Source organism: Rhagoletis pomonella, unplaced genomic scaffold (genome assembly GCF_013731165.1).
Source record: "Rhagoletis pomonella isolate Grant_MI unplaced genomic scaffold, Rhpom_1.0 Rhpom_scaffold_00007, whole genome shotgun sequence".
NCBI lineage: Eukaryota > Metazoa > Arthropoda > Insecta > Diptera > Tephritidae > Rhagoletis > Rhagoletis pomonella.
Window position 1 is genome coordinate 71,534,811 of NW_023458561.1, and position 27,037 is coordinate 71,561,847.

The following is a 27,037-nucleotide window of genomic DNA, read 5'->3' on the forward strand; positions in this document are numbered from 1 at the left end:
AAAACGTATTAAATTTTTTTCAGAAAAGTTCATCAATGAGAATGGCGGCGATAAAGCGCAATATATAGCTGCATCGATGTCCCTTTTCCAATTTGCCAATAACCCCAAGTAATTGAAAGCACGCAACAAGATGTAATAATTAACTTTTTTATGCTTAATTTGTATGTGTTATTGTGAATTTGTATGCTAAAATGTCTATTCCCTATTTATATTTTCGCGACTGTAGATGAGTCCGCGGAAAATTCGCATTTCGTTTAGTTTCTAGATGTTAAGCAATCTATGTATGAGGTTTTAATGAAATATCTTTAAATAAAGGGTTATAAAAATGTTTATAAAAAGCTTTCTTTTGAAAATTTTTAGTAAGTTTATATTGATACGCTTATATAAAACTTTTTTTGAACCTTTATTATAAGTTTACACTTTTACGCTTATTAAAAGCTTTCTTTTGAACATTTATTACAAGTTTATATTTCTACGCTTATAACCAATGTTCCTTTTCGATTATATTACGCTTACTTTCAAGCGTTTTATAAACAAAAAATCAACGTTTTGTAAGCTTAATGTTTATAATTGAAAACTTAAAAAAAACTTTCTTTAAGTTTATTTTGCTTGTTGGGTGAAGTACACATGCATACTTATGTATATCTACATACCTACATATAAATATATATGTATGTACATGTGAATAAGAATATACAATACACTATTCCCATAGCAGATTATAAGGTATGCCTGTGACGGTACTGCAGAAGAGGGTCGGCGCCATGAGTCTACACTTACTTATGTATGTATGTATGTATTTACATAGGTAGTACTGGAATTCTGCAGTATACGTATAGGAAAGAAAAAAGTTTTTGAAATAATCGGCCCTATTATGGTCGTCGACTTCGATGCAATTTTTTCGTCAAAAAATTGCCCTCATCCGTCCAACTCTGGTTTCGCTGACCACAGTAGTTTCCTCAACTACTGGCTGGATTTGGACTGGCGAGGGCTGTTTTTTACGAAAAAATTACATCGACGTCGACGTCGACAACTATAATAGAGCTGAATATACATACATACATGCATATATGGGGATGTATGTATGTATGTACACATGAACATGCAATAAATATACACACATACATATATGCTTGCAGTAAAGGAAAACAGTTTCTAAAGTAAGCGAGGTAATCAAATATTTTCTTACACTTTAAGGTCTGGGGTCTCGGTCGTTGTATCCGTGGCGTTTTGACACGATTTTTTTTTTTCAATTATGTACATACATATTTATGTTTGACATGTAAAAAAATTATAAGCCCGCACGTGAACAACCCAGCCAACTACATATGTACCGTAGATTTTTCGTCTGTAAATGTTTAATATGCCGTTTAAATACTTCTAGTTAGAGCCCAAAGCGAAATAATTTTTTTATTTTTGGATTTCATTTTAAGCTTAATTTCTCAACACTTCACTTTTTAATTCATGTATGTACATATGTAAATCTGCATGTACATATGTTTGTCAGTAGTATTTTTCACTTTTTTATTTGACTATTTCAAACATTTCCGTTGAAACATCCGCATTCCCTAAAAGCTCGAGACCAACTAAATTCAAAATAATTCGGCGCTTTCGCTTTCGCACTTTGGTGAGACTCACGCGATAATTCAAAAATTCAACACACCCCCACAGAATTCAGCATTCCTCTAATGCCTCAGAGTTTCACATATTTGCATTTTTCATCGCGTACTATCACCGCGTTCCAACGAAAATTGGAAATTTGGTGGCCGGAGGATCGAAATTTTATCTTTTTTACTATTTTATATTTGTATACATATGAATGTACATAGTTAAGTAGTGCTGGTATTTGGAACTTTCTATTCTTCAATTTTTGTTGTGATTATTATTAACTCTTCTTTGTTTATCAAATGCGATTTTCCGTTCGCATATCCAACTTGATTGTCGGTTAAAGCACAACTGTTAGCCTGACTCCGCGGGGCTGCTCTTCACCACGTTTTCGTTAAAGCTTTTAGTTGCATCCTCCCCTAAAGTACTTTTCACAAGCAACAAAAGTAGAGCGGAGCGCAGAAATACTTTAATTTACCTGCAAACGTTAAATTGCTCTTTTCCTCCCAAGCAACCTGATGGTTTGAGTTATTGGCCTTATACTTGTACTTGGAGCACAACATACAATATTTATGTTTATCAATTTATCGGCACTTCAACCTGTAGGCGAAACAACAGTGATCAAATTTCAAGAGGCCTGTGTCATTTAAAATTGAAATTATTAAAATAAGCAAAAGCAAAAAAAAGCGTAAGAAAAATTTTGTCAGCCTTTCCCCCTTCCGTTGATATACCTTTGGTACCTTTGCAATTTACGATTTAAAAATTTGAATAGTAATTAATTTAGTTTTGGAGCATTTATGATGGCTAGTTGCGATGGAATCTCTGGGCTCTAGGTTTGGAAACAATTTTTAGTTTATATTTACACTTTATGGGGCAAATCTGAACACTGGGCGATTTTCTACAATATTAGCTACCATTTTCTTTTACACTAAAAAAAACTAAACATATTTTATTATATTATTTTTCCAATAATGAGGGAGAAACCCTTTGCTACGAGTGTTTGCTTCCGATAACTTAGAAAACAATTAGAAGATTCACAAGGTGTTATATGTCGTCGTATTCTCAAAATGTAGTACAAGTAATTTTTTAAGCAAAAATACAACCGAATTCAATGCTCTTATAAAAAGTTGGAACTACCGTTAATTTATGAGCCAATGATCGGAACTAAACCAAATTAGTATGAGAGCCCCTTGAGGTACTACCTTTCCGATAAATAAAGAATTAAAAAAATCGGTTCACGCGGTCCAAAGTTATCCGGTAACATACATAAAACAAAATATTCCAATGACTTGATGACGTTCCTTTTTTTGAAGTTCTTAAAAACCGATTCAATGATTAGTATTTTGTATAAATGCATATATACCCTACAAGACATTGCTGAGCACTTTAGGCAAAAATTCTCACACATTTACACTTTTGTTTTTGTAGTACGGCATAAATGAGTAGTTTGACTATTAGTACTGAGGACTTTCTGATGACAACATTGAGGGGAAAGTACTCAATTTTTTCCCATGGCCTGAACGAAAATGAGGACTTTGATAAGCACTTTTGTGATTAGGGATAATGATAATATGAGTACTCATATGATACTCAGCTGTCTTGTAGGGTACATACACATGTATGTGTGTATGTAAATACATATACCACTCGGAGAATTTGCGTGTACACATGGCGTATGAGTAACATTATTTTCTGTTCATCCATCCGACTGGGAAAAAATAGATAAGCACCTTACGAGGTAATCGATGTTTTCTTTCAGCTTTTAGTAAAAAAATTGTCATCATGACCAATGTCATCTACTAGTAAAACATTAGACTGTCTGTTGCAAAATAAGATGTGATCAGTTTCCAAAACAAAAGATTTCGAATAAGAATCAAAAATTGTGTACGCCCAAGGATGATAGACATTTTATTTTATTATATTATATATATTGTTTATAAATGAATTATATTTTTACAAATCATATGTTTTGAGTCATATAGTTTTGAGAAAAATACACCGTAGTAATTTTAAAATTTCAAAATTACATTTCTCGACTGAAAAATAAGATATTCCAGCTAACTCGACGGCACACAGTGTGCTTTTTTAACACTTCATGCCAATTAATCGTAGCGCTTTCGACAGAAGCAATATTTTTATATGAAGCAAAATGGCTTTGAAAGCTAATTTAATTGCCTTTCAAGGAAAAATATTTCCATTTAGCAACACTCACTCCTTGACCTTAAAAAAATTGATCAAAAATAGTGTTCTTTGAAAAAAAAACATGCAAAATACACGCGATTTATTCCAAAACGAAAAATGTATGTATTTTTGATTATACTAGTATTACAGATTTTGAAACGAGCAACACGATTCCACCGTTCAAAATTCGAAGAAAATTTGATTTGTGTATTTTGCATGTTTTTTTTTCGAAGAACACTACTATTAACCAATTTTGTTAAGGTCAAGGGGTAATTGTGGCTCAGTGGCCACAATTGAAAGGGATTTACTTTAGCTTTCACAACCATTTTCTTTCATATCAAAATGCTGCTTCTGTCGAAAGCGCTACGATTAATTCGCGTGCAGTGTTCAAAAAGCACACTGTGCGACTTGTGAAAGGACAAGAGATGTGTTTTTGAAAATGCTGTGCATATTTTTCAGATATGAGTTCAGTGACAAAATCTATAAGAAATGGCCAATTTTATATCAGAAAAAATTTTAATTAGCACAAATTCGTTCCGGAAGTAGAATAACAATACCAAGAGTGTAATTGAAATTCTTAACCAAACTCGAATTTCTCGACCGACTCGGATTTGGGAGGGGAGACATGCATACAATTTTGATAATTTTTGATTTCCAATATTTTTGAGAATATAAATTTGTTTAGCGTTGGTGTGTCAAATGAAAGCTTTTGGGTCTTTCTAATCGGCTGAAGAAGGAAGCTTTCTGATACAACTCTGCGCTGAACTGGTTTTCAAACGAAATAATTTAACTGGTTAAATGTTCCAACAACAATTGCATGCGATTCAACTTGTTTATGAAAACGTTTTGTTCATTTAACTAGTTGAAGCCTATTTGACATGCTTAACTCATCAATTTGAACGTAGTATAAGGTCAAGCTTACAAATGTGCAATTAAAATAACTATGAAATCCTGGAAAACAGTTTGCAAAGCAGAAGCAGAAGTGATCGACTAGTATTAGAGGACTTCGTCCACTTGAGAAGGAACACTATCACAAATGGCAACGCCTGCCTTGAAAACCAACGGAGAATTGCTCTAGCCAACATTATCTGACAAGGCCTTTTCGTACAAATGAAAGTAAATGTTTATTTTTGTTGCGGTACCCGCTGGAGATGCTGGATGAAGAGGAAGGTCTCCGCTGCGTTAAACAAAAAATTAGTTAGATAAGGACTGGACTTCACTTGGTGTTTCTAATTGTGCCCAGATGGGAAGAACAATATACGACTGGTGATCTAGTTTGAATTCGACCAACATCGCTTAGAGCTTAAACAGACGGCAGCGTTGATCTGGATCAACTCGGGAATTAACTGCAGTTGATCCGGATTAAGTCCCAGTTAATCCCGATCAACGCTGCCGTCTGTTTGTGCTTTTAAGCAGCTATGTATAATGCTAATGACATATAAAAAAAAGGTATATATGTATGTAAGTTTATATCAACGTACTTGGAGATAAAATTATTTATACATACTAAATATTACATATAAGTATATGTATGTACATATGTATTAGGCAGAATCCATTTTGGTCGTATATGGCCAACACAAGTGCTTTAAGTAAGCAATAGTGGCATATCCATAAGAAGCAAACAAAATCGCTGAGAATTAATGTTTACATTCGGAAGTAGAGTGGCTCAGCTGCACGTCTCAAGCAACAGGACGGTCGTAAACAAAACACCGCCACTGAATCGCAAAATCCGGACTTAATAGGCTCGGGCGAAGCGAAGAAGCAAGAAAGATATCGTCGGTGATACTGCAAAACGTTCTATGTCACTTTTCACCTCTGGTGCTTAATTGATCTTCGAGCTGTATATGATCGCTTCTGGCAATAGTTAATCTTCATCGGGCAAAGGTAGACAGTTTTGTCATTCTTTTATTAGGGTGTAACGATTTGCGGATGCATTCCGGTGCAAGTAAGAGACCATCTAAGTGTCACAGGTACAAATAGACATAGACCGTTTTGCAGTATCACCTACGATATTTACAAATAACAGTGGATACATATGTATTTGTGGTATTCTCATAAAACAATTTATCTCGATTTAAGCCATTTTCTCTTCGAAGCAATATTTAATTAGGTTCCCAAACAACGATTTTAACGATTAATTAGCCATGAGTATAGTTTAATATGCCCTTTTAATCGAAGCTTAGTAAAATTATAAAATCTTTGAAGGCAAACTTATTCTTTTTTAATCAAAAGTCACACCATGTAAAACTATTTAAGTTGTTTTATCAAAATTCCACGTACTTAATATATGTATGTATGTATGTATTTATAAATACTTATATATATATGTACATTTCTACACCTGCGGATTCAGCCGTCTATAGCTACAACTGTTGAGCTGTGGTGAGCATGCGCTTAGCCTTGGCTGTGCCAGTTATGTATATTGTCGAACGCTGCCAACAACTTTGGTTAATAATCAAAAAATCCCGCCGACGAGAACAATTAAAATCGTACCAAATCTTATTAGATGAATTTTTTTTTTTTTTTTCTGAACCTATCGAAATAAAACAAAGTGGAACACATACATACATATGTATCTGTGGCGTCAAGTACAGTCCGGCCATAATCAATTATTAGCGAGATTCACGATTTTTCGAAAAAAAAACACAATATACATATTTTTATCACGGGCCGATAATAGCCATTAAATACCAAGATGTTTATCATGGCGGCAAAATAGTTATTTATGGACTTTCATTTTTTCGATCAAGAATATCTATTTGTGAAATTTTACTTTTTATTTTTTTGGTCAACTTTAATGGTTACTTAGTGATTATTATTATTTTTTTTTTCGATAAAAATGAATGGTTGTTTTGAATCTTTATTTTTTACGATCATTTTTAACTGTCATAGAATTGAGACTGCGTATATAGTACCGTTTTAAATCATTAACCGACTTCCAAAAAAGGAGGAAGTTATCAGTTCGTCGGAATATTTTTTTTTTTTTTTTGTATGTATGTTACCGCATAACTTTGGACCACGTCAACCGATTTCGATAATTCTTGCATCGGAAAGGTAGTGTCTCAGAGGTGGTCCCATACTAATCTCGTTGAGATCCGATCAGTGGATCATGAGATATATATATATATATTTTTTTTTACTTTTTTTAATTATTTGTTTATTATCTACTTAGAAGACTAAATCTGAAAATAGCGGGTATGTCGTCACTAGACACGAATAAAGAGGCGCGATCTTAAAAGTTTACGCATAAAAAACTTCAGCGAAGGAAGATTCTTAACATATGTATGTCGTTGACGGCGAAGAAAGACGTGTAGGCTTATTTTCACGGTCAACTATGTTTGCGGGCGTAATAGTATGTAAATTCCTCAAAAGGTTTTTGGGAAATGATGCTGAAGTGACAGTTCCTGGCCAGGTATAAATCTACATATGTTTACGTGTCTTTCTTCGCCGTCAACTAGGTTTTCTTCGCCGAAGGTTTTTCTCCTTTTTTGGAAGTCTGTTAAAAATAAATATTCAAAACTTGTTAATATATGGCGGTCTTATAATTATGCAACGCAGTGTATTATTAACTTGTTTGACTGTGCTTAGAGAAACTTTGAATTGTTAATTTATTCGTTATTTATGTGTTAAAATAAATATAAAAAAAAATGCTTGAGTTTTCAATGTGGAGAATTTGTCCTCCTGGAATGTTAAAAAATTCTGGTCACCTAACTATTATCTCTTTATTTTTTGTTAACACAATTTATAAAAATAGTAATACGCAAATATAATTGCAATGTATTGATCTCCTAACGAAATGTGTATTCGTTATTTATGTGTTAAAATAGATATAACATTTTTTTTTTTTGTATTTTTAATGTGGAGAATTTGTCCTCCTGGAATGTTAAACAATTCTGGTCATCTTACATACATATGGATTATGATGCTCCTGTGAACCAAAAGCGAAGCCATTAAGGTTTGAAAAATGGTCAGCAAAACAAAACTGACACTTATGTTTTTACTTTTGCTTTGTTTTTGAAACTTTAAATTTTTATTTGTAATAAAAAGTTGAAAAACTTAAAATTGGGAACTAGACATGATTCAGTTATCAAAGATTTTGTAATTAAACATCCTGAAACAAATTTTATACAAAAGATTTGGGCGTAACATTGTCGGCAAAGTTTTCATCAAGTCATAAAATGAGCCATGTATTAAGTTTTACACATACAGACATACTTATGTATATACATATCTGGGGACCTTTGACAAAACAACTTCTTTACTTTCTGTAGGTTGGAATTTAGAGTTAATTTTAAGGAGCTTCCAAATAAAAATTTAAAATTTTTATTTAACTTTCATTAAGATAGCATCTTAAACTACTCCTATTAACGATTAAAAATGAAAAAATTTCATATGAGAACTCAGTTAATTATTGCTTTGAAGAGAAAATGACCTCACTCGAGAGAAGTTGTTTTGTCAAACGCCCACAGATATGAATGGACGCACACTTAGTCGTAGAACGTCTGCACTGTTCGCACTGCACTGCAAAAGTTCCGATTTGTATTTTTTCGGAAATTAGTTTATTTAAACATTCCTTCCTGCTTAACAAAGGTGAACAGTTCGTTCAAATAAAGACCTTAAAAGTTGTATTAGCCGCATGGACCTCTTCATCCTGGACTAGGTAATTTTTGCAAGGTGAAAATCAGTGTGACCAGATGATCGCAAACAGTTAAGCTAAATTTGTTTTTATAAAAGGCTAGAAAGAGTTATACACTATGAAAATTTAAGTTAAAAAGAAGTGAATAAGGGTTTTTATCAAACCGTATAAACTTTTAATTGTGTAAACGTTTTAAATTAACTGTTAAAACTTGTATGGAAACTCGTTTATACATTTCTGATAAATTTAACCAGCGATTTCACTGAATAAACACGATAAACTGAAGCCGATGCAACTCTATCGCAACTCAAGCTGTGTTTTCTTGGGCAATAATCGGGATCCGCATAAAAATTTTGCACGCAAATTCAACCACAACGATATGATCCTGCAAAAGTGTGTCACTGATAATTTGGCCGCACAGTTTGGTAGCAGTGACAAATGAATTCAATAAACAAACAAACATTCTGCCATTGTTTCTTTTAACTTGCTTCAAATAAATCGCCTTTATGTTAAATATTTATTTAAATGACTATTATCTCGTCTAAATATAATTTTTTTCCCATTTAGTGAGGTCATTTCTAAAACTAAACTGAGCTCGATAACCAAAGAAAACACGACTAATTTCGCAAGTGTAAACTAAAGGAGAGTATGGCACGAGTGCTTAAATATATAAGAATATCTGCTTGATAAGGTTATCGGTTTAGATGAATACCACTAGAATATTAATTCCTTAAAAACTCGATAAGTTCCGCTAAACAGATTTTCTGTAAATAACTTTTTAATTCATTCTCATCAAAACACAAAACAGCATCATCAGGTCAATAACGGCTACACAAATTCAAAAATAGTACGCTAACAAATCAAATTTCAAAAATACGGTTTAAAGCAAATTTCTCAGTATTATTTTTTAAAAAGCTAAGAAAGTATTCTCTCAAAAAGATTGTACTTTGCACCGTTATTGTAATATTTCAACGGTAAATAGTAGTCCTAGAAATTTTAAAGCTTTTTAGTAAGCTTAGGTACTTATTGTTATAGTTCCAGTTCGAATTTTATTATGAATATTTTAATTAACGAAAGGCCAGAAAAACGCCACGAAATCAGATCTAAATTTCTGAGGCTATGGCATAAAATTAATTGCCAAATCTAGCCTAAAAAGGCTCACCTGGTCACACTGGTGAAGAAAATTAAGCCTTTTTTTGCATTTTTTAAAACATACTACTTGTAAGTACATATTCGTATAATACATTTTCTTACCGCAGTCACCTAGTACTTGACGAATTTGTCGCTGACATCTGTTTCATAGTTAAGTAGTAGATATAATTTGTTTCACCTCTTTTTCTTCGAATGCTTCAGTATCATTCATTCAACTTTTGCTCGTGTCAACATGAGTACAGCAACACTTATATACATATTTACTGTAGGACCTCACACGGCTCTATCAGGGTAGCCAACTCATTTTTCATAATTCCCCGATTTCGACAATGAAATCCAAGTTTCAAAATTTGTGCAATATTCGAAAAAAACTCAACAAACCTTCGTGAAAATTTCGAGCTTTTAATTTCGATATTCTAGAAAGAGTTTGCAGTTTTGCAGTTTTGTAGCCCACTCAATTCTATTATTATAAAGTGCAAGTTTCAAGTGTCTACAAAATTTTCGTTTTAGAATATTTTTGCCGAAGTTTTTGCAGTCTTCTTCCATATAAAAACAAATTATGTTCATTCGTTATGTTCATTCAATTCTAAAAAATCAACGGTAATTGTTTGGCCGATTGAAAGTTTATTATATTATATTTATTAAAATGGCCATTCCCCACGCAAACTGAAATTCCCCGCAAATCGGGGAATTCCACACGAGTTGGCTTCCATAAATGCATTGTACCTACTGCTAGCATATTTCAACCTCTTCCCCGCGAAAGCAGTATCTTACGCGGTTTTAAGTTTATTTCACTGGCGTGGGTGTCAAGTAGAGATGGGCACGGGACTAAATATTTAATCCCGATTCCGCCCATGCCGAATTGTACCGCAGGTCCCGTGGGTTCCGAAATCTATCACTTAGCAAAATTCACATAGTTTTAAATTAATAAAAAAAAATATATAAAATAATAATAATGAAAGATCTGGCATCTTCCAATTATTTTGTTTTGGTTTGCTGTTCGTATTTGTCTCAATAAAACATAACGGACATATTTATCATTTTTAAGGAAAAGTTCGGGAACGAACTTTGGTCCCGTCCCAAACAAAAAATTTTTACAGACCTTCCCGATACCGCCCATCTCGGCTAATTTAAAATCAGTACCGCGGGTCCCGCGAGTCCCGATATCCCGCGCCCATCTCTAGTTTCAGGTTTGTCAAAATGAGTCATGTGGTTGCGTTAAATGGGACACACATATAAATACAAATGTAAGCAAGCAGGCTGTCACGTTGTTTTGGAAAGCGAAAGTTACAGCCTTAAAGTGCGGTTAAACGTGGCAGTGCAAGCGGTTTTCCTCCGCAATTTCCTGCCAAAATGTGAAATCGAAAGTCCAATTTCCCGTGTAAACAGCCAGAAAGTCCCTTTTGCAGGTTTTCAGAAATCAATTTCGGAAATAAAAGTTGCCAGGTGTAACAGCAACTGAAATTACGCAAATCGATTTCGAGACATAGTTTCAACTTGCTCGTGCTGCACTCGAATTTTCATTTTTGCTGCAAGTGCTGTCAAACCAATCGAGTGTGGCCGTGTGATGCGATTTTTGGCGAATTTGTACAAAATTTTATAAAAATTGCGTCACATATAAAAAAAAATACTTGTTATTAATTTACTGTTCTGATATAAACTATTTAAATATCAAAGCATTGGCCATTTTGCGGCTAACTTGTGCGCATTTTAGCATTTTTAACAAATTTTTCGTTCAGTAATTTTGTTATAAGCACAAAAATGTTTGGTAACATACACGATTGAGAGAATACAAAGGTTGCGCCGATCTCGGACCGCTATTCCTCTCTTAACGAATTTGACAGAATCGTTGTTTGCATGACGTGAAAAATCCTCTCTGATCGGCGCAATCTTGTATTCTATCATTCTTGGGTAACATACATTGTTGAAAGTAGAATTGTCTGTATTCATCGTGTAAACAGACAAACAGTAGCATCGGAAAGTTTGATTTTCAGAAATAAAAACTGTTTTTTCGTAGCCACTTTACATGTAAGGTGTAAAGCTTAAGCTCCATAGCAGGTTTTTCAGGCGTTGCGGCTTGAGGCGCTCAAACCTGAAAGATGATTTAGTGCAATTCTATAGAAGCTGCTCCATAACCAGAGTCTGAAAAGCCCGAAAAGCCTGAAAGATGCCAAATTTCGAACTTGTTTCAGGCTTCGCAGGCTTTTCACGCGTCGTCTGACAGTTACTCATTCGAACAACAGTTGGTTGGTTGGTAGAAGCGTCGCCTGGGTATGTTCCCATGACCCAATTAGTGCTGAAAGCACCATTTTGATACGCTTTCTCTGGGACCGCTGATTTTATCTGCTTTCATGTTTCGTTGGGTTCGTCAAACCATTTGGATTTTCCGATGAATCTATTTAGGTTAGTAATGGTTGAATTTGGAAATTTCCACAAGATTTTGGATGGAAAAACTCCCGAGTGTGATCTGCCTTATTTTGTTTGTGCCAATGCTGGGCACTGGTGAAGGACCGTTTCCTAGGGTTATACGGAAGGCCCATTCTAGCTGCATGTTCACCAATGGGCCAATGTCCCGTTATCGTGGCTATTAGTTTTACTATATCTTTCCTCGACCTCTTGAGAAGTTCTTCTGTCTTTGGCTTGTCATAGTGCGGGCGGCCATATGTACCTCGCAGTTTTGCAGGTTTGAAGGTTGTTTCAACGTGTATCAGCCATACGTGTGAATTGCAGATGCAGTTCCCTTTTGATGAGTCCGAGTGGACAATTTATAGTGTCTGCTTCGGATTCATCCAAAGATGCTCCGGCCTTAGCCAACTCGTCAGCCCTATCATTTCCGTGTATGTTCCTATGGCCGGGTACCCAGATGAGAGTGATGTCTATTAACTCGGCCGCCGAGCTTAGCGCACATTGGCAATCTCTGACTGCTTTGGATTTTGTTACCGGTGAGTCCAGTGCCAAAAGTGCCGCTTGGCTATCGGAAAAAATTTATGCTTTTCGTACACCTACGCAGTTCCTCTCTAGTGCTTTACAGGCCCTTTCGATGCCCAGTGCTTCCGCTTGGAAGATGTTAGCAAAGTCAGGTAGTCGAAACGAGAGAGAGACATTCAGCGTTTCAGAGAACACCCCCGCACCCACATCGCAGTCCATTTTGGACCCATCAGTATAGATTTCAGTGGAATTCTCCTCGACTAGCCTACCCCTACTCTTGAAGGAAATTTCACCTGAAAGCTGAAATCTGTCGTAGGAGGTATATAATCTGATTGTTTCCCTGATTCGATAACCTTGTCAAGAATACCACTATGGCCGTGCTGCAGCAAAAAAATGATTTTATTTATTTTTTTATATTAAAAATTTCTAAACTTCAAAGCGTTTATAAAAATATATTTACAAATATCCACGGATGCTTTTTAATTTTTCTCATCCGTAGGCAAATCTTCAGTACCATAAAAAGATTCAAACACATCAAAGTACAAAGAATGCGATGTCCCATTTAGTGCTACTCCACTGTACATGTGCATATGTATGTCTGAATGTATGCGTGTAAATATGTCAACTCAAGTTTGCGTTTAACCTATTTTGGCGGACATAGTTTTTTTGGTTCCAGCTGGTTCCAGCTGTTAATGGAACACAATTTTTATGGTTAATCTTCGTGAAAGTTACATGTATCGTCGGGAATATGTTTACATGCAGACTTTTAAATAAATTATTCTTATTCTACATAAAAAATGTACGGGTTTTGCTTTATTGAATGCAAATTTATGCGAAAACCTAAATATTTCGTAAACATGGGGTTAATATTGGGCGCGCTACGTGCCAATTCGCAGAAATTGAATAATTTGATTTGAAGGGAGCGGCGAGGGGAAGACGAAAGCAGACCAATCGTACATTTGTACGTATATATATATGTATGTATGTATATTTACAAATGCATGTGTACATATTTATGCGTTTGGCTTTTTGCATGAATGGAAAATTTGATTGCAGGAATAATTTTAATAAAATAAAGTTTACAAATACATATGTAGATACAGTATATTTTGCTTAGCTGCACATCCTTCTTTTCACGAAAAACTTGTGCACTTAACCGAAAAAGGCACTTAAACGAATTTTCTTTACTATTTCAATGAGGAAGGTACCCGAATCCCTATGAAACCAAATAATGGAGGAGCACTTACCACGTAGAAATTACTACAAGCGAAATTTTTAAAATTTTAATTTTTTTTTAATATTAATTTTTTTTTACGTTCTCTGTTCATGCAGCACTATATCCAGTGTTGCCGCGAACATTTTTAGTGGTAGCCAAATTCCATTTAAAAAAGGGCTAAAGAGTAAAAAAATCGTTGTGGCAAAAAATGGTAACTAAAATTTTTTACTTATGTATATATATATGTGTATATAATACTCGACACAAGCTTGCTGGTACCATCAAGTGATTTTACCGTCAGGCTCGAAGCATATAACATACCAGCTTGCTGATACAATATTTTTTTCTTTACAAATGAGGTCCAAAAAAGACCAAAATGATTAGAGCCGAAATCTCATATTTTTCCACAAAAATGGCTTTGACTCATTTTAATTTCAGTAAAATACTTAATTTCGGTAAAATTTTCGGTAAATTACTTTTAAAAAAAAGAGTTAATTTCACTATTCGCGATACCAGCATGCTGGTACAATCATAAAATTTTGAAATCGTTTTTGATGTCGCACCAGCAGCCGGTACAATCACAGCACAAGTACATACACGGTCAATCGGCTGGCACCAACACTTGATGGCGCCAGCATGATGGTATCAGCCATGGGCCCTTTAACCCATTAAGCATATTTGGGGCTGTAAACTTATCTATTTTAAAGTATAGTTAAATCCTTAATAGATAAACAAACCGTCTTAACACTTTTAGTTTGTATAAAAACGTAAGGAACATACAATACATATACACGAATACACACACATATACATATATCAGAGTCTTTCTTAGTTTAAAAATTCATCTCATACATAAATGAAAAATTAGATCAAATTCAGCATACAATACATATACATCTTTTCATGTCAAGTAAGAATAAATTTTCCAATGGGCTAAAAAAAGGTCTAGGGGCAGTTTTAAATTTACGGTGCCAAAAAAAGTATGTGGTAGCTAAATTTAGCCACCAAAGGGCTTAGGCGGCAACACTGACTACATCATCTTGTCATCAGGGCTGCCATCTTCGCTTAAACCGTGCACTTAATTTTTCAATTTGGCACAGTGCCAAAATGGCACTTTTCAAAAATGTTAATATTTCAAAATATTTTTGTGAAATCCTTTGCGTGCACTTCTTTTTCTGAACTTATCTAATTTCTAAAGGTTATTCAACTTTATTTATTTTGGTATTGCACTTTCGTTTTAGAAATGTGGTTCACATTTTATTGCTAAATGGAAAGTATTAAAAAGGATGGCACTTTTATTTTTCTATTTTGAACATTTTGGCACTTTTTTATCCTCAATATGGCACCTCATAGCTAATGAGAGCTGGCAGCCCTGCTGCTTGCCATCTAACAACTTGGTTGCACTGGTGAATGTTAACAGCTCTGCCTCTGCCAACAGCGCAGACAATCGGTCGGAACTTTTCGCAGCTGTGTGTTTTGGAAACAAGTACTATTTCTGCTTATAAAAATAATTGGGGGAAATTAGAACTTAACTTTTAGTCTAATATATATTCTGTAAACGATGGCTTTGGTAAACGAAGCACGTATAGCATTCAACCGTGTGGGGATAATCGCTGGACGGCAGCAGGTAATTTATGTTACTTATTCTTCAGCAAAAACTAGGAATAGCACCAATAGAAAGAACTTGTATCGTAAAATTTTCGTTACATAATAAAACATGTTGTTATTGTTTTTAAAAAGTAAACAGCACTGTGAGCTTTACACTCAGCTTAAATAATGAGTATGATGTGATTATATAAAAGCGAAATGCAATTTCACAATTGTTAAAATTGCACCTTCCGGCACAGCAGCGCCCTGCATGTAGCATATGAATGTACTAGGGATGTTTCGAATTTCATATTTTCCACATCGGCGAATGCGAATGTTAGGAATAACATTAAAAAAAGCTTGTAAAAAAGCTATAATCAACTTAGGTCATCGTTTTTATTACATAAAAATTTTGCAAATTATTAGAATATTTAACGCGTGCTTAAGACATGCTCACAGTGTTTTAATCTAGTAGTCAAAGCTTAAAAAAGGCATATTATATTTCAAAAGAAGTAATTTTGCTGGCTTTTCCCATGAGGCGATTTCTTAGAGGCTCGTATATAAGGTCGGAACGCTGGCAGGAGGAGCGCCCAAATATTTGCGGGCCAGATCTGTCAATTGTCGTATTATAGTTTAGTTGGTCTCCAGATTCTAAAATTATTTATTTCAATGTTGCTTGATATACTACTTAACCGTTTAGCGCCTGAAGCTAAAAGCCGGTTATTGTCCGCACCCTGGTTAGACAGACTTAGAGCCATTTCAACAATATTAGAGTGGACTCTCTGTCCATGTACACATTCGCATTCGCAAAACATTCGTATCATTTGATGCGAATGCGAATGAGTAAAATGATGCGAATTATTCGCATAACGAATGCGAATGCAAATATTCGCAACATCCCTGGTATGTACATACATATCGCTCATCATTTCGCGCACGGATCTTCAAAAGTGACAACTCTAAATTTGGCATTTTTGAAATTTATGCATAAAAATGTACACAGAGTTTTAATTTATCTTTCAACAAAAGGTGGAGCAAATTTTTGTTATAATTTGTTGAAAAACCCTAAGGGAAAGTATCCCTTGCCCATATGATTAGCATTTCTGACGAACGTGTTATTTTGAGTTTTGTCACTTTTGAAGATGGTGTGCGATTTGCTGCAATAGTGTCATAATCCAAAAACTCGCCAAAAACTGCTTTAAAGTCTACAGTATAGCTCCATAGTAAAAATGAAGACACATTTTCTTTTCATTAGTTATTGTTAATCGATATATCGTCACCTGAAATGCAAAAAGTGGTAACTTATAAAAAATTCGAAATTCACTTTTTGATTGCTATGATAGATTTCATTAAATTACAACTCCGCACATCGTTTTATGAAAAAAAAAAACTGTCGCGACTTTCCATTTCAGTGACGATGATGGTACGTTATTTTGCATATTAGGTGACAATATGTAGCTATGCAATTTTTACACAACAAAAGAAGAGTGGCGGTCATTTCTGTATGCTTAGCGCAAACAATTATCGTTTTTGATTATGACACTCTTGCAGCAAATGAGGGATATGTACATACATACATATCGTCGGTTAAAGTACAAAACCGCGTATCAACAAGATTCAAAACCGCTACTGGAGATTTGGTGACATCGTCGATCTTGCTGTGAATCCTAAGCGACATATATATAGAAATTACGAGTACATAACTTAAGTACATATTTACTCTTCTACTTTATATTTCGGCGGTAGTTGCGTTCACTCACTTCTGGTAAGCACTTGGACCAACAAGCCCAACCCCAAGAGGCAAAGGCACCCCAAATCAAAAGCTTTCAAATCTATCGCTGGAATCCGGACAATGCTGGAGAGAAACCCTTTATGCAGACATACGAAGTCAATCTGCGCGAATGCGGCCCCATGGTCTTAGATGCTCTGATTAAAATTAAGAATGAAGTTGATCCTACATTGACTTTCCGACGTTCATGTCGTGAGGGAATTTGCGGTTCATGTGCTATGAATATCGGCGGAATAAATACTTTGGCTTGTATTAGGTAGGTAACTTCAATGATAAAATGAAATTTATTATTTATAGTGCTTTTGCAGCAAGATCGACACAAATCTTTCGAAGCCGCTTAAAGTGTATCCCCTACCACATATGTATGTAGTTCGGGACTTAGTGCCTGACTTAAACAACTTTTATGAGCAGTATCGGTCAATTCAACCATGGCTACAACGCAAGTGAGTTGAACGTATTCATTAGTGATTTCAAACATTTAATATCAATATTTCATTGTAGAAATGAAGTAAGCGAATCAAAGGGCAAGGCACAATACTTGCAATCTGTGGAAGACCGATCAAAACTTGATGGATTGTATGAATGCATTCTTTGTGCTTGCTGCTCAACCTCGTGCCCGTCGTATTGGTGGAATGGAGATAAGTACCTAGGACCAGCTGTGCTGATGCAGGCATACCGTTGGATTATTGACTCGAGGGACGAAAATACCGCAGAGCGTTTAAGCAAATTAAAGGATCCCTTCAGTGTGTACAGATGTCATACAATCATGAACTGCACACGCACTTGCCCTAAAAATCTGAACCCTGGTCGCGCTATCGCTGAAATCAAAAAATTACTTTCAGGAATGGCAAGCAAACCCGCACCGAAACTTGATACAGCAGCTTTGCATAAGTAAATAATGCGTACATATGTATGTAAATGCGAAACGCGAAACTAAAAATGTTCTAATCCAAAGTCAAACTTTATGCTTAACTCTCACAGCCAAGTTGTTTTTTTTTTTTTTTTTTTTTTGTAATTGTTTTCATTTTAATATGCGAAAAATTTAAGGTTATTTACTGTACTTAAAAAATTGCACCTGTTTTTTCAACTCATCTTACGAAATACAATTTTCAATTGAGCGACCTTATAATCCAGCAGTTGCATTCCATTTTTTGCTGCAAGAGTGCCATATTCCAAAATCGAGTTAAATAAATACGCAGCAATATAGCGGTTGCGTAGAAATTTCATAGCTGTATAGATTGCTAGAACAAAATATGTATTCAAATTTACTGTGGGCACGTTCAGAAGGCGCAACAGCTCAGTAACTGTTGCCATTGCACCCTCTGAACGCGTTGTTGTGGACTTCTGATCAACTGAACAGTTGCGTGTTAGATGATGGTAATATTTTTCTGATTATTTGAGACAACATGTTGGTGTGTACCTTTAAGAGTTGAATTTGTCAGCTAATGCATCAAGCCGTTCAGAAGACGCATAACGATCATTGATTTTGTTAGCAATGGTTGCGCTAAACTGCTGCGCCTTCTGACCCTACCCTATGTGAGTGGTGGCTCTCAAAGAATCCATCGCAGCCCGATTTATCGTGATATCTACGAAAATGTGATCATTGAATCCGAATTGCTACGAACGTGTGTATTCAAAGTATACGCTACGTTCGTAGCTATTCGAATTCAATGACTGCATTTTCGTAGATTTCACGAAAAATCGGACTACGATGCATTCTGTGATAGCCTTGAGTAGAGTTAAATTCAAAACTTTAAAGCCGTTTTTCTAGAGCTTTTTATTTTTTGCGCCAACTGTGCGATATGTATGCGTGTACAACATATCCCAAGCTTAATAATATATATGTATGTACATGTATAAAGAATTTATTCAAAATCTACGTATTTGGAAATTTTTTTCTATAATCTCCAATAAACATTGGGCTTTCTTAAGAATTCGAAAATGATTGGAAACCCAATATTTTTTTGATACCGAATTTGCAATAGGTTAGTATTCGATTCGAGAACTAGGCCATTATCCAGCAAAAGGGAAGCTTGGTTATCCAATGTATCCCTTTGTTATGAATTCGAAATCCAGCCCATTATCGAAAATGCATATACAACTTGTATGCGACCCACCGAAATTTCCAATTTTTGTTATGCGTGACATTTTGATTTGACGTTTCGCTCAATGAAATCAAATGCAAACGCACGCAAGCCAATTTCGGGTGACGCAAAAAAAACAAATTCGACGGCGTGCATACCAAAACGCAATTCGAGTGTACAGTGAGCTCGCGATAATAGATATTAACATCCTAACATATGAACATCCCAAAATATGAACACTTTTTCGCTACCATTGACTACTCTAAAATATGAACTTTAGGCAAAAGCTCTAAAATATGAACATTATTGTTTTTAAAAATTTCTAACGAATTTCAAGCGCTTGGTAATTTGGGGAGCCCCCTAGCTATTTGCATTGGAAATGTCCATACGTGTCGCTCGGAAATGCTTACAGTAAATAACTTCATGTTCGGTTTTCTTATTGTTAGATATGCCATGTTTTTTTAACTGAAAGAAATCAAGTTTATTTGTTAAAAAAAAACTTGCTTTAGAAAAAAATTTTAAAATTGCAAGGTAAGTTTTGTATTTCGTTTATCAAGTCTCGGCTAATAGAAAGTTTATGTTTTGTATGAGTTTGTTTGGAAATTTTGAAAATCGGTTACTGTGGTCGACAAGAGGTCGGTTAAGATATTACAACACCCTCCATAGGTAATTTTTAATTACTTGAACACCACGATTATTCTAGATGCCAAAAATAGGGGAAATCCGAAAGTGGACCCAAGACAACATGATTTAGATGATAACAGCTGCGTTATCGCAATGTGGTAAAGTATACCACATTATTCTAACCATATGTACCATATTACCCTCCAATTTTTGAAATAGGTATTTTTTGGTTTCTTTTAAATTTTTTTTCAATAACTTTGTTATTTTTGAATACAAGTAGTATTTAACTGAACTATATTATAACTTAAGTTTCACTGTTCTCGTATAAAAAATAATAGTTGCAATAAAGCTCGTACATGTGCTACATATCTTAAAATCAATACCTATACCACAATACCCGAAGTTCCCCTGCATATGTGGATTGTTTATTTGTGTAACAAACAAAACGAATACAAGTTTCTTTTTAAGTTCTAAATAAAACATTTTTTTTAAATGTTGTTGTTTTTTTTTAAATCTTCAGCCTTTCGTAAACATGAACAATCTCGCAAAAATTAACAGGCTTGGTTTTAATTAGTTCATATTATCGCGAGCTCACTGTATTTCTAATTTACTCTGAACGTTGGAAAACTAAAGTTGGTTATGAGTTCGTTCTAAGTTCGATATTCATATTGGACTTCGAAGGGCTTTTTCGAACGTTCGCCACAATATTAAATTGGATTAATCAGTTTGATAAGGATAATATGTTGAGTCCAACAGATAATTCAACTCCCCAAAATAGGCGAAGTTACATATCGTCGTTTAAAGTACAAAACCGCGTATCGTCATTCTGCAAAATCGTGTAACCGACATTTGCTGCTCTTGGCTCAATCCTTATCAGTTCGTCCTGAAATAGACTAGCCAGAAATGCGATTGCTTTATAAAAAAGAGAGAACCATGTACATATTTGGCTTTCCAGCTGTTTTTGAATACCAACTATATGAATTGATCAAACTATGCGTTTTCCCACAATACTTAAATTTTGAAATAATTCTTATTATTAAACGTGTGATATGCAAATATTTAAATCTTAAAGCAGAACTACTACTACTGTACGGACCTTCAGACATTGTCCTTCAGATTTTTCCGCTTCATTTAAGCTCAATATCATTGTGTACACAATCCACAATGCTCACTATTTCCCAAAAAGGGCCAAAAATAAAATGCAATTTTTATGCTTAGCAGCTTATGATGCAATCGCCAATTTGACTCAAATAGTTAACGAATCGGATACTATAATTTGCGGAAAAGGCGGCTATACTTGGCGTTTGTGAAAAGTTGAAACTGTTAAGAAGTTGGCAGCACTTATTCAAAGAAGTAATGCCAATTAGCGATATCGCGTACCCAAGAATGATAGAATACAAGATTGCGCCAATCGAGCTGAGAGTAACTGGCCGTGACGTCAATAAATACCAGAATGAGAGAGCAAGACGAACTCGACAAGAAAAAGAGGAAGCATCGAACAAAAGGCAGTATTGCTAAGTTTTCAATTTGAAAAAGCACCAAATATTTATTGGTGTATTTTATGGACTTTATATGCATACATAATTATATTGTAAGGATGCCGATTCAAATTAATAAAAATCAATGTTTCTTGCACGACGGTCGATTTTTTCTGGCTTGATTGAAGTTGCTGCCACATATTTTGTTGTCGCTTATGATTGTGCCATGATTTTATTAAAATTTTTGTGAAGTTGCTTACCACGCTTATGATTGCTATAAATTTTGCTTCCATTTTTTTAAGATTTTATAATTTGGTGTCTTCAAACTAAAAACAAAAGCACCAAAAACGCACCAAGCACCAAACTCAAAAATGTTCGGGTTTTGAATACCCACTAAATTTGGTGCGAAAAGCATTTAGCTGGCAACAGTGAATGTAAACAAAAGTATTTTATGACGTCAGCGATTGGGTGGATGCTGTCAAATCGACGATGAGAGGGTTAGCGGTCCGCGAATGGCGCGACCTTTATTTTCTGGATCGTGTCGCGTACCTAATGTCAAAAAAAAATGTCTTTAATTAACTGCATTTACCCTCTTTTATATAAATTTTTTCCGGAAATTTTTTAAATAAGTTGCATTTTATTTTCAATATTTGAGATGTTTTCGGTTATTGAATTAATGAACCTACTGAATACTATACCAACGGATTATAAAATGCCCGAGGACAGTCGTTTCGTTGCAGCAAATCAAAAATACTTACTAGAATATAAAAAACTAGGGGTTATTACAATCGCCGATGAATTACAAGGAGCAGTGGCGTCAGGCTCTACTCAGTTTTTCTGTAATGTGCCCGGCTGCCAACAAATCTGTGAAGATGCTTCTACATATCAGACACATTTCAACAATGTTCATAGGTATTTGTGTTCCATTTGTCGCCGGTCACTACCTACTCCACATCTGCTCGATTTACACATTTCTGAACGACATGATTCGTATTTCGCAACTCGCGTAGATCGTGGTGAAGCGATGTACTCCTGCCTCCTGGAAGAATGCAAAGCAAAAATGCTTACTCAGGAACAGCGCAAAGATCACTGTATCAGAATACATAAATTTCCGGTTAATTTTAGATTTGAACACTTCTGCGGAAAATCCAATAAAAAGAAAAAAAGTAAAACTGAAACCACCGAAGCCGCTGATCCAATGCACGTTTTTGATGCCACAGGAAGTGAAATCAAGGCAATATCATTCGGTCTTCCAAGGGAAAGAACATTCATGCGTAAAGACACCTTAAAAGACCTTACTTTACTAAAGGATGCATTAGATGAGATATAACGAGAAAAGTACTGTTTATTTTGATTTCGTAGTTTATTTCATTTTTTTGAGGTTTATTTTATAAATAACTATGCAATCAATAAATAGTTGCGGTGGTCTATTTAGTTTTCGCTAAAGTTCTGAAAGAAAAGTAAAGGTAAGAACATATTTTAATTCTTGAAATCAATCTTACGGAGTGGCGTTGGCTGTTATGTAGTGGTACGCTACCACTAAAAGAAACAGAAAAACGCCCAACACGTTGGAGAAAATTGCCAATTGTACATCGCTTATCATCTTGATACTTGGGGGAAAAGCTGTAAACAAAAAATATACATATGTAATGTGGATGTGTAGATAATGGCGTTTACATAGCACCGGCAGTGACACGTCATGGCACTTTCTCAATATTAAATGGAAAATATATAGCGAAAAAGTGATCGTATATGAATTTCCTATAAAACTTTAATGGATATATGTATAGATTACTTACTTACTTTGTTTTAAATAATAATATTGGTTCTAAAAATCAACACTATTTCCTGCGAACGGTGAATTAAAATTATTGAATTGTCAGAAGTTGATAGAAGACTGATTTGGTAGCACTCAAGGCCAAATTCGCCTTGGTGGTGTTCAAGGCGAATTTATACAAGGTGGTGTTACTGGCGAATTTATATTTTCGGCGCGGTCAAGGTGTATTAAACAAGGTGGTGTTGGGGCGACAGCTGAGTTTTTCGCCGTGGAGGCCATTACGTCAAAATGATGTGTTTGTTGTAACTCATACCAATGACAGTATGGACATCAGCGTATAATTTGTTAGTGTAATTTTTTACTTATATACGGCCAACACCACCTTGTTAAATACGCCTTGGGCGCGGTACTGCTGAATGTCAAAATGATGTGTTTGTTGTAATATGAATTTGCATTGTTTACAACAAACTCATCATTTTGACATTCTATCGATAGCCCAGAATAGTTGTGTTTCTTGGGTTAACGGAAGCGATCTGGATCATTCTTACAGGCTAACCTAAAAAATGGTTTTCACTGAGTCAAATTCAGTGGCATTTTTGTCAAAATAATGTGTTTGTTGTAAACAAGGCGAATTCATTTTACAACAAACTCATCATTTTTACATTAAGAAGTTCTGCGGCGAAAATCTAAATTCGAAATCAACACTACCTTGTATGTTTTGTAGTTGTTGTTGTAGTGGCTGCGTATGTGAGGTTGCATAAATTTTTTGCAGAGAGCAAAAACACTCATATTTCAAAATGGTTCTCTTTTTTACAAAGAAATCGCATTTCAGGACGAATGGATCCAGATCTAATATTTGGCAAAAAATGTCAGTTACGCGAATTTGATGAAATGTCATAATTTTATTAAAAGTCAAATGGTTAACAACAACGACGAATGTCATTAAATGAAGTCTACCTTCTTATTTGTATCATGGACTGGAAGTGCTTTACTAAAATCCGACTTTTATGATTAAAAAGTCGATTTTTGTCGAAAGTCGAAGTCGACTTTGCCAACCCTGCACTACTTGGTTATAATTCATCAACAACGTGCTGCATGTTTTATATTTGGCTAATAAATAGACCAAAAAAAATTATAAAAACTTCAGAAAATCTGGCGGAATTATGCTATTGTTCTGCCCGACTTGTGGCAATATATTGATGGTTGAACAGGATACAGCAGGGCACCGATTTTCATGCAATACATGCCCATATATTTGTAATATAAAACGAAAAATTTCAACTCGAACATTTCCACGATTGAAGGTAAGTTAGTTAATTTTGGTAATGTATATGTCATAGATTATTTACGTTTTTTCTTTATAATCGATCTCAGGAAGTTGATCATGTCATGGGTGGTGCAGCCGCATGGGAAAATGTAGATTCCACCGACGCTGAATGTCCTGCGTGCTCTCACAAAAAAGCTTATTTTATGCAAATGCAGACCCGGTCTGCGGATGAGCCAATGACCACATTTTATAAGTGTTGCAATCAAATTTGTGGCCATAACTGGAGGGATTAATCCTGTTATAGGCTTTATCAAAATCAAGTCATATGCGCATTGTTGCAAAGTTTAAAACACTTTTGGATGCCTATCGGCATCCATGGTACCTACTCCTTTTTTCGACGTACTACTCTAAAATGCTTCCAGCTTTACGGGGAAAGGTCTTCGACGTGCTAGACCCCAGGGCTTTAAATGCTGCTCGCCACTGTCTATTTAACGGAGAGATTATCGCTTTGCCCACGGATACTGTGTATGGTCTAGCGTGTAATGCAAATAACGAGGAAGCCATACAACGACTATATGAAATAAAAGGACGTGATTGTTATAAACCAGTTGCGATTTGTGTAAAAAATGTGGAAGCTTTTCGCCTCTATGGGAAATCGGACCATTTAAATGATTCCCTCTTACAGCTCTTGCTACCGGGCCCAATTACTATAATTATCGAACGTTCACCACATCTAAGTAATCGGTTTCTAAATCCGAATACCACAAAGATTGGTATACGTATTCCTAGATGTAAATTTATACAGGACCTATGTTTATTATTTGGTGAACAACCACTTGCTTTAACAAGCGCCAACAGATCGGCTGAACGCAGTAGTTTAAATATAAAAGAATTCGAATTCTTATGGCCTAAACTTGGAGGGATTTTTGATGCGGGACAGATAGGCCTAACTGAAGAACGTCGGTCTGCGTCGACTGTGATAGATTTATCCCAACCTGGACTTTACAAAATAGTAAGAGAAGGCGTAGCTCTTAAGTACACTATGGATGTATTACACAAATTTAACATAAAATCAATGGCTTCGAAAATAGTGTGAATAAAAATACTTAAGTTAAAAAAATATCAGATTTTAATATTTCTAAAATTTCCGATATTCAATGTTTACAAAATGAATCAATCAGTATCTTGAAAATTTAAAATGATGTACATACATACATAAAATCCCACGCCTCAAAAGCACTGCAAACCAAAGTTCCCGAAATCTTAACGAAATTTTTAGGAGTATCTCATTTCTGTAGCGATTTTCCTACCAACCTTTAAAGAAAATTATATGAAGTGGTTGGTTCGTAAAGAATTTCTGCACGAAAAATAAAGAAATTCTGAAAAAAATCTGCAAGAAATTCTTCACTGCAACATTATTTGCACTGCCTTACCGATTTTCTTTCAGTTTACAAAAATCGGATGAGATCTTTGCCAATTCTTTAAAATTTCTCTACAATTCAGAATACTCTGAAAAAATTTAAAAAAAAAAATGGTTTGCAGGAAGCTTTTCAAATTTACAACATTCAAACTGTAGCTTTTCTAATGTTCCTACTGGCTGTAGTAATTTGATGATTTCGCTATTTGGATAGGCCTTCGCCGCCGAGGTAGGTCTGTTTGTAGTCGGCGCCAACGTTCTGGAGGCCACACGATATACGTCGCCCGAGCGGTCATTAAGCCCAGCGCCACGGGCCCAAAAGTATTACTATCTAGCGAATGGCCTGTGTGGTCACCTTCAACCCAGCAATGACCTTCCGGGATGCGCACTATTTCTTGTTTGTACCCAATCGTAGAAACAACATCTCCTTGCAGTCCAACGATGCGTTTAATTATCTTTTGTGAAGGATCTTTCGGAGATATGAGCGAAACAATAGCTCCGCGTTCCACATTATTTGTGCGTACGGCCCAGCGTGAAAGAAAAACATAATCGGTTTGGCTAGCATCTGGATTAAGGGCAGGTTGCATTGAAATACCTAAAATATATTGCATTTGTATCTTTGTCGCGTTTCTCTATAATTAAAGCAAACCCCTCGTTACAGACGAAAAATTTGGTTTTCAGTCCGTTGTTTCAGAGGTTCCGGGTGAATGCACATATTTACCGTCTACTCGCGCTACATAGCCAACGCAATCCAGAAATGTTATACCAATTGGAATTCCCAGAAGTACAGATTTTACAAATTTCCGAAATGCCATTAAACAAAAGCCCTGAGCGAACGATCAACACTCCTTTCTGTTGTTTCTCCTGTAGGGCACTTAATGATAGCACGTTTGATACTTTTTTATGTGAATTATTTTTTATATAAAATATAAGTAAAATTTGTTTTAATTATTTTGTTTTTGATTTAGAGATAATTTCAATTGGAGCGATCCACTCCATTTCTTCCTCGCAAAAAACATGGAAAGCAATGCTTATCTAAGAAAGGTTCTGTTCGTTTAATAAACGCAGTGGAAATGTCATAAAACCATTGTGTTTAGAAATAGAACGAAGGTATCGAGCACTAATATTTTAACCAAATATTGAGTCAAGCATTTCGAATTTTCAAAGAACGAAGATCTTTTAATTATAGACGCTTAAAGTATTTTTTAGTTTAGTTAGGCCAAAACAAAGACATTTTATTAATAATAATAATAATAATATTAATACCGCTTATAACGAATATCGTCGTCGGTG

General features: G+C 35.1%; 6 protein-coding genes across 6 annotated transcripts; 4 read left to right on the forward strand and 2 right to left on the reverse strand.

The window, feature by feature from the left end:
• The first annotated feature begins 15,127 nt into the window (after positions 1-15,127).
• LOC118743521 (succinate dehydrogenase [ubiquinone] iron-sulfur subunit, mitochondrial) lies at positions 15,128-18,303 on the forward strand. The gene is made up of 4 exons (XM_036476255.1): positions 15,128-15,348; positions 17,055-17,353; positions 17,406-17,540; positions 17,599-18,303. The coding sequence occupies exons 1-4, from the start codon at positions 15,283-15,285 to the stop codon at positions 17,990-17,992; spliced, it is 894 nt and encodes a 297-aa protein (XP_036332148.1). The 5' UTR covers positions 15,128-15,282; the 3' UTR covers positions 17,993-18,303.
• Positions 18,304-21,863: 3,560 nt separating this feature from the next.
• On the forward strand, positions 21,864-22,713 carry LOC118744059 (protein lethal(2)k10201). Its single transcript, XM_036476817.1, has one exon. The coding sequence runs from the start codon at positions 21,939-21,941 to the stop codon at positions 22,611-22,613; it is 675 nt and encodes a 224-aa protein (XP_036332710.1). The 5' UTR covers positions 21,864-21,938; the 3' UTR covers positions 22,614-22,713.
• LOC118744060 (dolichyl-diphosphooligosaccharide--protein glycosyltransferase subunit 4) lies at positions 22,623-23,213 on the reverse strand. Its single transcript, XM_036476818.1, has 3 exons — positions 23,087-23,213; positions 22,786-22,906; positions 22,623-22,732 (listed from the first exon to the last, which is right to left on the reverse strand). The coding sequence occupies exons 2-3, from the start codon at positions 22,884-22,886 to the stop codon at positions 22,711-22,713; spliced, it is 123 nt and encodes a 40-aa protein (XP_036332711.1). The 5' UTR covers positions 22,887-22,906; positions 23,087-23,213; the 3' UTR covers positions 22,623-22,710.
• A 735-nt stretch (positions 23,214-23,948) lies between these two features.
• Positions 23,949-24,636, forward strand: LOC118743524 (DNA-directed RNA polymerase III subunit RPC10). The gene is made up of 2 exons (XM_036476258.1): positions 23,949-24,364; positions 24,435-24,636. Exons 1-2 carry the CDS (start codon positions 24,224-24,226, stop codon positions 24,618-24,620), a joined length of 327 nt encoding a protein of 108 aa, XP_036332151.1. The 5' UTR covers positions 23,949-24,223; the 3' UTR covers positions 24,621-24,636.
• On the forward strand, positions 24,625-25,845 carry LOC118743522 (yrdC domain-containing protein, mitochondrial). The gene has a single exon (XM_036476256.1). The coding sequence runs from the start codon at positions 24,653-24,655 to the stop codon at positions 25,421-25,423; it is 771 nt and encodes a 256-aa protein (XP_036332149.1). The 5' UTR covers positions 24,625-24,652; the 3' UTR covers positions 25,424-25,845.
• Positions 25,439-26,919, reverse strand: LOC118743523 (mitochondrial inner membrane protease subunit 2). Its single transcript, XM_036476257.1, has 2 exons — positions 26,466-26,919; positions 25,439-26,339 (listed from the first exon to the last, which is right to left on the reverse strand). Exons 1-2 carry the CDS (start codon positions 26,557-26,559, stop codon positions 25,918-25,920), a joined length of 516 nt encoding a protein of 171 aa, XP_036332150.1. The 5' UTR covers positions 26,560-26,919; the 3' UTR covers positions 25,439-25,917.
• Between the last annotated feature and the right edge of the window lie 118 nt (positions 26,920-27,037).

Excerpts from the sequence above, each read along its gene's own strand:
- LOC118743521 (XM_036476255.1), top strand. The coding sequence starts at position 15,283 with ATGGCTTTGGTAAACGAAGCACGTATAGCATTCAACCGTGTGGGGATA. Across the intron at positions 15,349-17,054 it reads TAATCGCTGGACGGCAGCAG|TTGCGTTCACTCACTTCTGG; the intron begins GTAATTTATGTT and ends TTTCGGCGGTAG. Across the intron at positions 17,354-17,405 it reads AATACTTTGGCTTGTATTAG|CAAGATCGACACAAATCTTT; the intron begins GTAGGTAACTTC and ends GTGCTTTTGCAG.
- LOC118744059 (XM_036476817.1), top strand. The coding sequence starts at position 21,939 with ATGTTTTCGGTTATTGAATTAATGAACCTACTGAATACTATACCAACG.
- LOC118744060 (XM_036476818.1), bottom strand. The coding sequence starts at position 22,886 with ATGATAAGCGATGTACAATTGGCAATTTTCTCCAACGTGTTGGGCGTT. Across the intron at positions 22,733-22,785 it reads ATAACAGCCAACGCCACTCC|AACTTTAGCGAAAACTAAAT; the intron begins GTAAGATTGATT and ends CTTTTCTTTCAG.
- LOC118743524 (XM_036476258.1), top strand. The coding sequence starts at position 24,224 with ATGCTATTGTTCTGCCCGACTTGTGGCAATATATTGATGGTTGAACAG. Across the intron at positions 24,365-24,434 it reads GAACATTTCCACGATTGAAG|GAAGTTGATCATGTCATGGG; the intron begins GTAAGTTAGTTA and ends AATCGATCTCAG.
- LOC118743522 (XM_036476256.1), top strand. The coding sequence starts at position 24,653 with ATGCGCATTGTTGCAAAGTTTAAAACACTTTTGGATGCCTATCGGCAT.
- LOC118743523 (XM_036476257.1), bottom strand. The coding sequence starts at position 26,559 with ATGGCATTTCGGAAATTTGTAAAATCTGTACTTCTGGGAATTCCAATT. Across the intron at positions 26,340-26,465 it reads CTATGTAGCGCGAGTAGACG|GTATTTCAATGCAACCTGCC; the intron begins GTAAATATGTGC and ends AATATATTTTAG.